This window comes from Gallinula chloropus (genome assembly GCF_964237585.1).
Source record: "Gallinula chloropus genome assembly, chromosome: 22".
Taxonomy (NCBI): Eukaryota; Metazoa; Chordata; class Aves; order Gruiformes; family Rallidae; genus Gallinula; species Gallinula chloropus.
In genome coordinates this window covers 5,649,325-5,662,628 of record NC_140107.1, presented here as the reverse complement: position 1 = coordinate 5,662,628, position 13,304 = coordinate 5,649,325, and the positions used below count along the sequence as shown (strand labels likewise).

The 13,304-nt window shown below is 53.8% G+C and overlaps 1 protein-coding gene across 1 annotated transcript; it reads right to left on the bottom strand.

The window, feature by feature from the left end:
• Positions 1-3,029: 3,029 nt before the first annotated feature.
• Positions 3,030-9,158, bottom strand: MECR (mitochondrial trans-2-enoyl-CoA reductase; the record flags this gene model as incomplete). Its single annotated transcript, XM_084274369.1, has 10 exons — positions 3,030-3,810; positions 4,118-4,190; positions 4,577-4,637; positions 5,092-5,165; positions 5,419-5,521; positions 5,736-5,838; positions 5,926-6,069; positions 6,581-6,712; positions 6,799-6,896; positions 9,028-9,158. The coding sequence occupies 10 exons, from the start codon at positions 9,156-9,158 to the stop codon at positions 3,644-3,646; spliced, it is 1,086 nt and encodes a 361-aa protein (XP_084130495.1). The 3' UTR covers positions 3,030-3,643.
• Between the last annotated feature and the right edge of the window lie 4,146 nt (positions 9,159-13,304).

Sequence of the window (13,304 nt, the reverse complement as noted above, 5' to 3'; positions counted from 1 at the left end):
TCTGGAGAGATTCCAGCCCCGTCTGGACACCGACCTGTGTGCCCTGTCCTAGGGACCCTGCTTTGGCAGGGGGTTGGACCCGATGAGCTCTGGAGGTCCCTTCCAACCCCTACAGTTCTGTGAATTCCCCCATCCCCACACCCTGGGGTGTGCAGGGGTCCCTCCATAGCATCCCCCTCCCTGGGGTCACCCCCCACTCCAGCCCGCACTCCATTCCCCACCCATGAGCAGTGACGTCCCTCTTCCACATCCCTAAATGCCATTTTTGGGGACTTATTTTTATCATTTCGACACAGGAGATGACTAAATCACACCAAACCCCAGCAGAGGCTCTTGGGAACATTTCAGCTTTAGTAGCCCCTAAAAAACACCACCCCCCCATCACCCACCCCCCTATAAAAATAATTAATACCCTGTATCTGCCACACCAGCAGCTGGATTTCCAACCATGATCCCACTTGTTTGACAAGCAGATTTAAATTTAATTATTTATTCCTTCGTGCCCTGGTGTAGGAGTAAACGCTCGGGAACATTTTGTGGAAGTAAGAGGTTTCTCTAAAGCTTGTTAGGTTTTATTGCCGAGTCAAATAAACAGGGGGAATAAAAGCTTTGCGTTAATTTTCCTGGTTTATGTCATGCTTAATAGTGCTCTTAACGATCTCCAAGTCCTTCTCTTGGGTTTTTTCCCCCTCCACTTTACTTGTCGATCAGGGAAGCGCCGGGGCTCGCGGTGCTGCTGTGCCTCCAATGCCATCGGCTTTGCTGCAGGGATAAGGAAAAGGATGGGTTTCTTTTTGGAGAGGGGAGGTAATGGAGTTGGAGAGGGCTGGGGAGAGGTTGGCGAGGAGTTTGACAGGGGGTACAGCTCGTAGGCTGGTTCGCTCCTGTCTGAAAGGTCTTGGTGCAAGGGGGTAAAACACTTTTGATGTGGCCTGGCAAACTCTACTGCTAACATGGGCTGTGGGTTTGGATTTCAAAGGGGTTTGCTCTAATGAAAGCAAAGCAGCTGCCTCCGACCTTGAGCAACATCCCTACCCCACCACCCTCTCCATCCCCAACCCAGAGAACACATAGAAATGGGGCTACGATGCTTAACTCCCCCTTTTCACACCCAAAAGCTGATGTTTTTTGGAGCAAGATTCCCTCTTGCAACAGTAATTTCACATACTGGTGTTTTCCATCACACGTCACCCTCCGGGGAGGTAAATGTCCCACTTCCAGCTGGTTCAGCTCTCCAGTGGTGATACTCATAATGTCCCTATGGGAAGGAAAAAGATACTGCACTGACTCCAAAACTGGGCTGCTTGGCTGGAGGATACTGTTACCCAAGGCACGGCTGGTGCTGCACTGCAGCTACCCAAGGAATAACCCAAACCTTTGTTCTGAGCTGGTGCACCAGTTTCTTTCATAGAATCCCAGAATCCCAGACTGGTTTGTGTTGGAAGGGACCTCAAAAAGATCATCCAGTCCCATCCCCATAGCATGGGCAGGGACACCTCTCACCAGACCAGGCTGCTCAATGCCCCATCCAACCCGGCCTTGAACACCTCCAGGGAGGGGGCAGCCACCACCCCCCTGGGCACCCTGTGCCAGGGCCTCACCACCCTCAGAGTGAAGAATTTCTTCCTAATATCCAGTCTAGATCTCCCTCCTTCCAATTTAAATCCATTCCCTCCCATGACCAGCTACCAACTGGTTTAAGCTCTGTTCACCACAACCCGTTCATCCCATCTGAGCCCTGAGCAACCAGGTTGCTGACCTCCCACCCCATCCCTCCTCTGGGTGTTTCACAACCATTGCTGTGTGGATTCTCTGCTGTCTAATAGGGTTGAGCAGCGCTGAACCTCACTCCAAGCATCGGTGGGTTTTGTGAAGGTTTAGAGCACATCTCTGGGATTTTCACTCTTCTGGGGAGTGTGGATGAGTGGAGGTGGCTCTGCCTTTGCTGGGGAAGGAGGGGTAAAGGTGTGCATCGCCCTCACAGCATCTTGCAGCTCAGGGCTGAACCATCCTCTTCCAACCCCAAATCCAGGGGTGCAGGGAGGAGTTTCAGTGGCTGCTGTTGCTTTGTGGGGGGGAATAAATAACCTGAGGTTTCTCCACTGTTTGGCATGGATCTCAGGAGACCAGGCAGGCGTGTCTCCATGTGGACACCAACCCATCACCCCAGGGCTTTGCTGATTTGGAGCTGAGACACATCAGACATGACCAGCCCTTTCTCCCCTACAGCTGGATGGCCTAATTAAGACCAAATATTTAAATTAAAATGAACAGTGTGTTGCCTTGAAATGGCTTTTGTGGGGACTTGTGGCTCTTGCTCCCTGCCCTGGTGTCCTGAGGATGAGCCTCATCATTCCCACTGCAGTAATGGGGGGAAAAACATGTCTTTCGTCCATCATGGGGCTGAGAAACACTGGTTTTGGTGCCTGCCTGCTGCAGCTGCATGAATACATCCATCCTACAGCCACTTTTAGCTCACTGCTCACATGTAAATGTAATTAAAGCTTTATAGGACGGCAAATCCTTGGGATTTAAGAAAGGGAAAGAGCCAGGCAGGGAGGGAGAGGGATGTGGGGTGTAGCCATCCTCGATGCAGCACAGCTCCCACCCTCCCACGCCCGAGTGTGAACAGAAATATTGGCAGCATCCTAAAAAAAACAGCTGTGTATTAGACATCAGGTTCTGAGAGGTTCTCGTTGTGATCAGTAGCAGCAGCAGAAACAGCAGCAAAACTCATATCTCAAGTCCAGGTACAGCAAACATCCCACATGTGTCCAGCTGTGACCTGATGCTTGCATCCTGTCCCCAGGGCTGTCCCCAAGGGATGGTGACACATCACAGCTCCCGACAGACCATGTCATTCTTTGTACTTGGCATTTCTAACTCCCCCCCCACCCCATTTGAGGTCGTTTTTGAGATGAAGTGATGCCAAGGGCTGGAAAAGCTCATTGTGCCCTTGTCCACCATCCCATATGGGTGCCCCCCCACCCCCGTCCTGCCAGCATCACATAGGCTGGGCAGAAGAAAGCTAAAAAAGCAATTTAAAAAGAAAACCCAATTGTACAAATTTGGGGTTTCTTTGCCATTCAGTGCAGGGAGCACTCCCAGCCCAGGGACACTTGGCTGCTGAACTGGGAGGAGGGACAAGGAGGTGGGTCAGAGGCTGCAGCAGCATGGGAAAGGGGGGGTGGTGGCTGGGAGCTGAGGAGCAACCAGTCCCCTGCTACCCTCCACAGTCACCCCAAAGCAGCTGAAAGTCACCAAAACATCACCAGGAGGAACAGTGTAAAGAGCAGAATAAAGCTGATGGCTGCTAGGCTGGGGCAGGAGGCGATGGTGCAGCTGCAAAAAACATTCATGAGGGGGAACTGTGGCTCTTCTGCTGCCCTGAGCAGCATGAGCCACCATCCCCAGGCTCCCTGAGTGTGCCCTTGCCCCCAAAATCACCCAGACAAAGTGAGACCGCAGCCTCCCTCCAAAAGCAATTATGCTCACTGCTGTCCTTGCAAAGCTGTTCAGGCTTCTGAAACTTTAAATAAAAATCAATGGAATTGGAGGGGTTTTCCCCCACTAAGTGTCTCCCGTCTGCAGACAAGGCAGAGGGGGAAAGCTGAGCTGCAGCAGAGCAGCACGGGGCTGCAGGTCAGAGAAAGAGGAGGATCTGCTTGGAGGATGTGAAGGGCTTCATGGCAGCCTCCAGTGCTGCCTTGTAGTCCTGGAGCGGGACCTCGGTGCAGGCAGGTGCCGTGAGCTGCCCTCTCCGGATGAGCTGGCACAAGGCATCCATCATGCTGGTCAGGCTCTGCTGGTCTGCAAGGGAAGGAGGCAGCTCTCATCACTGTGCATCCTGCGCTCACACCACACCAGACCCATCGCCCATCCCTGGGTGAACACCCACCCAAAGAACACAGGGGTCCTGGGATGCTGGGGTGCGGTGTGCTCCCAGCTTGGGCATGTGGGACAGAGCCAGAGCCCCCAGTGCGGAGCTGCACCGGCCAGCACTTGCCTTTCAGCCACCCTGAGGCCTGTCAGCACTTATGTCACAACTGGAGGTTTGGCAGGCACCCTTTCCTGTGCCGACCCACCGGTGCCATCCCTCAGCACCAACCCAGCTCACCCTGTGCGTGGTCCTTCCTCCACTGCGTCATCCAGAAGCCGCGGAGCCGCACGTCCCGGAAGATGAATGCGCTCTGCAGAGAGAGGCAGCACCACACCCAGGTGAGACCTGTGTGTCCCCTCCCAGCGTGACAAGACTCAAGGCCCCTCACTCCTTCATGGAGTGAGGGTGGGCTGGATGCTCTGTGTCCGCAAGGACATTTCCCTGCAGCCCAAATCCTCCGCACATAGAGCCAAGAGACCCCCACTGGGGTGCACAGCAGCTCATCCCCATTGGATGAAGAAAGAGGAAGCTGTGGACTCTGAATGTGACATCCAGGCAGCTGTTGGTGGCTGAAGATGAACCCTCTTGCTGCAGGGAGATGAGAGCCAAGCTCCTGCCATGCCCTGGGGATGGAACATCAGCGGTGGGCACAGGGGATGTGCCCCGAGGGGAATGAGGAGCATCTACAGAACTTACCACAGGCACCATCACGGGCTGCTTTGCCATCCCCCCGTAGGTGACCATGGTCCCTTTGGGCCTGGAAGGGGAAGGGCTGGTTGGTTATTGGTACCCAACATGCAGCTTTTGACCCTCTGCCATACCCACCCCCCTGCCACACTGACAGGGCTGTTCCCACACTAAAGCCCCCCACTTATCCCACAGATCTCTCTTCCCATGTGCCCTTAGGGAATCTGCAGCTGAACACACGTTACACCTGGCCAGGACCTGGTGGACCTTCACAACTGGACCTCAGCACCTCCAGCCGCATTTGAAACACACAGTGACAATGGGTTGACTTTGAGTCACCGCTGTTTTCCAAAACCTCTTCTTCTCCACTCACCTCCCCTCTCCAAAACCTCACTGAGGGTGGCCAACAGCAGCTACCAAAACCTCCAGCCACCTCTTCTGCTCAGGGGGGCCCTGAGAAGGACACCCCTGCTGTGATACCAGCCACTGTCCCCACACCCAAGCCACCACCCAGCCAAACTCACTGCAGATGCCGCAGCATCTCCGTAGTGCTTTTGCCTCCAACGCAGTTCAGGGCGAGCCGGGGCTTCGGGGTGCTCTGCAAGAATTAAGTAAGAAGGTTCCCAAATTTCAGGGCTCCTTTTGAGGACAGGCCTGCAGATCTTGAGGGAGCAACATCTTTAACCTCAACATTTACCTGGGGCAGCAGAGTCACAGAGCTAAATCTACGGTTAAATCCTAATCTAGAGAGAGAGATTCATCCTTCCCACCATCCCCACTCCATCCCCCACAGCGCTGAACTGCAGGGACAGCCCTGGACGATGTCTCCAGTGGGATCAGTGTTGAAGTACCTTAAATATATCTTTCATCTCTGGCTTTCTCAGCATCTCCTCCGTGACGACATGGTCTGCACCCAGGGCCATCAGCCTCTCCACCAGCTTTGGGAGCTCGGGTCTGGAGAAGGGGGGGAAAAAACAAAAGACCAAACAAGGACTCAATGAGCCAGACAAGTGTCACCTTCTCCTCCCTCCTGCTCAGATGTAGCTTGGGGACAACTGGGCACAGGCTGAGAGAGGAGCAAATAGAAGAAAATCCTGGGTTGGATGGGCAGGATGAACAGATCCAGCTCCTGATCTGCAGAAGACCTTCTCCTCTCCTAGGGACCTACCTGTCCCTCACCACGTTGATGGTCTTGATGCCAGAGGCTTTGGCAATCTGGATAACAGCCTGGCCCACGCCGCTGTTGGCAGCGTTCTGGATGATGGAGTCGCCTGGATATAAACAAGCCCAGCTGTTCATTGCAGAAGCAACTGCCAGTTCCACCTGGATGGGTCCTTTCCTGCCTGGAAAAGCCGTACCTGGTGCCAGGGTCTCGAAGTCGGCCAGCATGCGGTACGCTGTGCAGGGGTTGACACTCAGGGTGGCAGCGCACAGCACCGGGATGTCGCTGGGCACCTTCAGCAGCGTCTCCTCAGGGAACACCCCCCGTGTCCGCCACGTCCCTGCGGTACCGGCAGCATCGTGGGGGATGAAAGGAAAACGTTACGATGCCTCAACTGACACCATGGCCTTACCACTGGTCCTGGCAGCACTGCCACTGTGCCATGCACCACCTAAACCCTGCCTTGGGAAACATCTTCCCATCAAAACACCACGAGAGGCAGGGATGGATTCCCCCACTGCCCACCACCATCTATTACCCAGCAAAGTACCCAGCGTTTCCCAGAGGGGGGTTCAGGACTGGAGCTCCCTGGCACTGGGAATGTGTGCTGGGAGGGAGGGGGGAACACATGATGGTGCTTCAGAGAGGAGCGGATTTTGCTCTGGGACCCCCCAAATCCCCACACCAGCTCCTGAAACATCTATTTGCATGAGAACATGAGTATGGGTTTGCTCTTCAAGCAGCCTTGGGCAGCTCCCAGCAGGCTCGAGCATCCCAAAAATCCCCTGAGAAGATGCTGTGCAGGCAGGAGGATGCAGAGGCTGAGCAAGAATGCTGGGACACACACTCACCGAGTCCAGTGACTGCTGGGATGACCCAGTCCCCGGGTTTCAGAGCTGTCACGTGCTTCCCAACCTCCAGCACTTCCCCAACACCTTCATTCCCTCCCACAGCTGGCAGTGAGGAGAGGATGGCATAGGTCCCTGGGGAGTCACAGAATCACAGAGTGGTTTGGGCTGGAAGGGACCTTAAAGATCATCCAATCAAATACAGTCACTTTGGGCATTACCTTGGACCATATTGATGTCTGCAGGATTGATGGGGGCTGCCAGCATCTGGACATGGACATCGGAGTCCTCCAGCTTGGCCACCTCAAGGTCCTTCAGTCTGAATGCAAAGACACAAAGGAGAAGCACATTAGGACAGGCTGGGCTGAGCATCTGCAGAGCTTCTTCCTGGTGAGGGAGCCCTGGGACAGGCTGCCCAGGGGGTGTGGAGTCTCCTTCTCTGGAGATATTCCAGCCCCATCTGGACATTGACCTTTGTGCCCTGTCCTAGGGACCCTGCTTTGGCAGGGGGTTGGACCCGATGAGCTCTGGAGGTCCCTTCCAACCCCTACGGTTCTGTGATTCTGTGGTCCCTGGGAGCAGCCCCAAGCACAGAAAGTCCCTGTCTGCATCATGCAACCCCCCCTCTGCCATCATTCCAGCTGTCCCATCCCCGCACACCCCTCTCAGGAGGTCTCTGGCCTTGGCAAGGGTTTTCCTAATTGCTAATTAGGAGGAGGAGATGTGAGGGAGGCTCTAAGGAGGATCAGAAAGCCTCCCTTGGAGAATTTGGCACAGGCAAGGTACAGGATACAGCTGTGCAGACGTCAGGTATGACCGAGAGTCCTGACTTCAGTGGATTTTACTCAAAACCCTGAGGTTTTTTGGCCGGGTTATGAATGAAGAAGTCAGGTGTGTGTCCAGCATCTGAGCAGGAGGCAGCAGCTGCTGCTGTGCAAAGGACATGCACAAGTTGATGGGATGAAGTGAGCGCCTTGCAAACCGAACTGCAAGGGGGACATGGTGACTGCAGCCTGTTTAAAGCTTAAAAATTAAGAAATTAAATAAACCCCAACATCACAAGGCACAGGGACCCACATAGAGGCATTGCTGCTGATAGGCACCCGTGCCTCTGGCTCCCTGGCTCCCAGCAATGACATCTCCATGCCGTATGTATCCACCTGCCTTGTTAATTGCAAATTAAATCATTTTGGGTTTCTGCACATCCAACTGACTGAAATGCCTTCCTTGTTCTTAAACGAGGTTAAATATTGAGGTTAAAGTTAATACCATGCAGCACCTCTGCACAGCATTGGCCCTACACCAGTAGGGCCACACCTAAACCACTCAGATTTCCATCCCATCCCCCCAAAAAATCAGATTTATATTAGGCAGACTGATGGATTTTTGATGGAGGCTGCTAAAAGCCAACTGCCCGACAAAATCCCACGTCACCCAGCGAAGCAATGCTCATCAATCTTAGGAAACTCAGCAGGTTGCATAAAGAAAAGCTGCTGTTTCAGCTGGCTGGGGGGGTTTACAGCTCGTCCTGCCCTGTTTGAGTGTTATAGGAACTTGGATATTTTCAGAAATCCCCCAAAAAGAGAAGTCGTGAAACTCAGGCTGGTCTTGCACAAGTGATGGGGCGATGGGCAGCAAAACTCAGGAGTCATCTGCAGTGATAAGCACCCTTGCACAATTAAGTGGTCATAAGAAAAAGCAATCATCCACCCCCCCAAAAAAAAACTCAGGGGGTTCAGTGTCACCCAGACACCGTACTGGCATCTCCTGTGTCTCTTGGGGTGGCCTGAGCTGGTTCAAGCTGGGCAGCAAGTCCTGGAGGTTTCCTCCTTGGGTGCGGGGGGGAAAATCCTCATAACAGTGTGAAATAAAACTGTGACTTTTCTCCTTGCAAAGTGTTTTGGCCATTTCAGAAGGAAACTCCTGTCCCTACAAAATCCCTCCTGATGCTGGCATTGGGACCTCAAAGAGAAACCCCATCAGTGTGATGTGACCGGTGATGAAGCCGGGGAGCAGCTGTGGCAGGGGGCTTGGATGTCCCCCCTGTACCCCAAATTAAGCAAGAACATGCTTCCTGGGAAAACAGCATGGTTTTAAGGCAAGCTGACGGAGTGGCAACGAGCAGGTGGGGGACAAGGAGGCAACCCCCCCACCAGCACCCATCTGTGAGACCCTGGCGGGATGCAGGACGTGGGGGCACCACCGGTACCCCCCCGCTCCGTGTGCTCGGGAGCCTCGGAGCACCCATGGCAACGCCCCAGGGGTCCCGCAGGAGCTGCATCTCATCCCCAACCCCCCGGGGCGGGCACCCCCCTGCAACGCACCCCCCAACCCCCTCTGCTACCCCTCACCCCCTGTTCCCACGGCCTCGCTGCACCCGCTCTCCCGCAGCGCACACCCACCCCTACAACACCTCCCGGGGCACCCCCCGCCATGCCCCCCCCCCTTACTGCACGACGGCCGGGGGCTCCCCGTGCCGCTCGTAGAGCAGCCCCCGCGGGGGGAGCCGCGCCGAGGCCGAGAGCGCCCGCACCAAGGGGCTCCGCGCCCCGCGCAGCATCCGCGCTGCCGCCCGCTGCATCCCGGTTCGGCTCCTTTCAGCCCGGCCCGGCTCGGTTCCCTTCGGCTCCTTTCAGCAGGGCTCAGTTGAGCCCGGCGCGGCCGCCAGTTACGTCACTAATATAGCCCCGCCCCCTCCGGGTCGGCCCCACCCCCCCGCCCGCCTTAAGGCGGCACGGCCACACATGCGATGAGTCGGCGGGGTCTCTGCGGGGCGGTCCCGGGATTCACCCGGGATTACGGGGGCTTCGGCATCCTCCTTCGGGGGCTGGTTTATCCCGAAAGGCTCGTAGAAATAATAAATGTGCGAGTTCCCCCTGCTGAGCCAGACCAGCCCAGAGGCTGAGGTGATGGGCACACAGCCATGCTGTGGACCTTGGCCGTGGCGTCCTGCTTGGGGTCTCGGTGCACATGATGATTTGGGGGAGAACAGCCCCTTTTCTTTGATTTATTAACCGGTGGCCTTCAGCTGCCCCAGGAGGGGTGTGAGTGCTCTCTATAGGCAGGGAAAGCTGTGCCTTGAACGTTCACCTGATGGTTATTTAAAACAACAGATGCCTGACACGAGCGAAAAAGGGAAAAAAAAAAATCCCTAATCGTAATTTAATTCAATGTTTTGTATAATTATCTTGAAGGAAAGGTCTCATTTATTCTTCCAATTAAAACTGATTAGATCGGAGGGGAAACGAGGGAAGCGAAGATGCTGCCTTACCCATCGCCCTGTTGCAGCAGAACACACAGCAGGCTTTAAACATGGGCTCTTCTTTCATGTAGAGAGTGGGCTTCTCTGACTGGGGGGTGGGAGCAGCTTGGTAAATCCCACTCTGCTCACCACAGTCTGCTTCGAGGTGCAATTAGCAGATTCCTTCGTTAACGCCATCCCTCCCCACTCACCAGCTTTGCTGGTCTGTCCATGGAACCCACTCGTGGACCTGAAGATCCAAGGGGATGCAGCACCCAGGGGATGCAGCGAGGGTGGGAATGGCATGGCAGGGCTGGTGGTTCTGCTTGGGAGCCCTGCTGGGATCCTGTGGCCAGATCCTGCACCTCCTGGAGACTTCACTGTCTGCAGGTTCGGGGCTCAGGCTTCCTTCAGGTATCCATGGCCATCAGCATCACCCAGAAATCCATCCGCTTTGCAGCGGGTGGTGTTCGGGGCCAGGTTGGATGGGGCAACCTTGTGTAGATCCAGGCCTGCAGGTTGGTGGCCCTGCTTGTGGCAGTTCAAGGAGGGAGAAATAGGTTATTTCCCACATCGTCCTAGTGGTGGGATGCTGAACACATCCATGTCCTGGCAGCATCCTTACCGCTGGGGAGGAAGGGACTTGCAGACACTGAGTGGGGTGTGCAGCCATCTCCAGCGTGGCTGCCTGCTTTAAAACAGCATTTTAATCTAATCATGCCAATAGAGTAATAGGAATTTAATAGCCTCCAAACCCACAGGTTTCTGAGGACACCAAGAACGCTTCTTAAGATTTTCTTATGGTGGGGTGGCTGCAAGAGCAGCTTCAGGCACACAGAGGGTGCTCAGGATGCCAGTGAGTGCTGGGAGAGGCGGTGCCCAGGCCCTGCTCCATGTGGCAAAGGGTTAATCACTAATTGCACTGGTAAAAATGAGATGCCTTTCCACACCCTTAGAAACGTATGCGTTTGCAAATCGGGGCTGGCAGACAATTTATGATTATTTTGTTAATGTTTCTCCTGTAACAAGCACAATTTCCTGGTGATTAATGACTACTTCATATCTTGGAATTGCTTTTTATGGGTGTTTTGGGGTTTTTTTTTTAGGACACATGCATGAAAATCCACTTTGCAGATGAGGGTTGAGGAGTGGGTGGGGAGAGGAGGAGGAAGAGGAGATGGTTCCTCAGCACCCGGCGCCGATGTGGGTGCTCCGGCCAGGGGAAGGAGCGATGGATGCTCTCTGTGATGCTCCTCTTTATAACCCTGTTATTGTTAATGAGTGATGATTTATCACAGACATTGATTAATATGAGTTATTCTTACTTGTTCATGGCTGGAAAAGCCAAAGTGCTGTCGATGAGGTGTGTTTATTCTTGCAAACACAAGGAGTGCCTGGCTGGAAGCCTGGGATGCAGGGATGGGTAGGAGCGAGCACCCACGAGAGCTGGGTGACACCAGGGTGACATCCATAAGGATTTTATCCCTGAAAACCTCAAGACCTGTTGAGGACAGAGAATTTATCCTCTGATCTACATGGCTGAGCTGAGCCCAGTGGGTTCATCCCAACCCGGGAGCCTCGTGCACACTGCTGTGCCTCCAGCTGCCCTAGCCCTTAATCAAGTTAATGTGGAATTATTAATTAACTGCTTACATGATCGACACACTTTTTAATTAAGAAGAATAATAATCTATTGCCTTTTCCCTTTTTGGCGGAGAAATTGAAGGTGTGTCTGCTTCTCTTAGGAATAATTAATCAAGCTGAGGCTGGAGAGATTGCCTCCAAGAGGGTTTTCTTTGCAGGGGTGCTCATTGGCACATCTTGGTGGCCTTCCCACGGCAGCCAGATGTGGACTGAGCTCTCCTGGACCCCCCCAAGCACCTGAAACCCTTGGAGGTATTTTGGGTGGGGATACTGGACTGGGATCCCAGGGCTGGGATGCACCAACAGGATGAGGCTTCTTAAAATAATTCCCTTTTCCTGGCAGAGAAAGGGATGCTGTGACACAACGCATGGGGTGGGGGGCTGCACCCTCCCACCCAGCACAGAGCTCCTGTCTCTTGCAGTCACCTGGTCACTGAAGCCATGGTCCCTTCCTCCTCTCGTCCCCTTTGCAGGGTCCTGGTGCTAGTCCCATCCCCCCCACCTCGTTTTTATCAGGTTTAGGAGCAGTTTGACAGTTCTTTACCCATTCCAAGCCCCATTCACCCCAAACCCTGAAGTACTGGCACAGCCCCATAACATCAACCCATTTTTTTCTTAGATGAACCAGAATCTTCCAATGAAAACCACATTGTGCTTAAAAACCCACTTTACATAATCCTCAGCTTATCCCTGAATCCCTCTTTAAACACCTCTGAAGGTGCTGGACAATCCCATAACCTCTATTGAATCCCTCACCTAAAACTCGTGCCCGGTGCTCCCAGTTTGGGGTAGATGTGACCCGATGCCCAAAGTGACTGTATTTTTTTTTTTTTGCTCATCCCAACAGCAGCTTCTTCCCTTGCAATTTTTAAATTCCCCTTTAAACTGTTTCATTGTCAGATAATAATAATAAACAATATATATAGAAAGAAAAGCAACGTTCGACAGCTAACGGAGAATCGATGAGTCCTGCTGCTCTGCCAGTGTGATGAGCAAGGAGGCTTCATCCTGGGCTGTAAATAAGGAAGGAGGGGGAGATGCTGAGAGGATGGGGCTGTGCCACCTCTCAGCATCGTTACCTCGGGGCATCGTCCTTGCTTGGTCTTCGCTGTTGCTTTGTCCCATGCTGGATGGATACGGGCTGTGCAGCAGAGCTGGTCCATCCCTGGGCTCTCAGTAGTGATTAGTGCAAAAATCATCCTGATTAGGCATCTTCCTGATGTGGGACAGAGCAGGAGCTAGTCCCCTGGGGTTGATTTTAGGGGGTTGACACCAAATCAAAGTGCAATGTCCTCAGGATAGAGGAGGATGGCGGCCAGGGGAGCGTGATGCTGCTTTTGGGACCTGCGTCATCGTGACGGCACCCAAGAGGGTCACAGTGCACAAGCACCCCTCTTCCTGGCTCACCTGAGCGTCACCCCTGTTTTCCTCTCCCCATACCTGCTGCAGCGTGCCCCGTGCTCACACACCTGGCAGTGGGATGAGCAGCAGGTTTTGTGTGTATTTATCTCCATGGGAAATAAAGTGCAGGAGCAGCCACACTATCAGTACCGTCCCTGCTTCAGACAGTGCAGAGGGCAGGAGAGACCTCCTGAAATACCTTGAGAAGATGCCCGGGTGAAGAAAGGCATCAAATCAGCAGCTTCTATCCTTTTTTCAACCCCCATTTTAGCTTTCTTTTTTTTCCTTTCCCCTCCAGCTCTAGGTCCCAGTCCCTTCCCATTCTGCTCCTGGCAACTGCAGACCTGAAATGTTCCCAACACTGCAAGAATGGGATTGATCTCTGGGTTTCACTGGTTCAAAACCTGTTTGGGTTTGTTCCTTCCTGTCCTGCTCAAATGC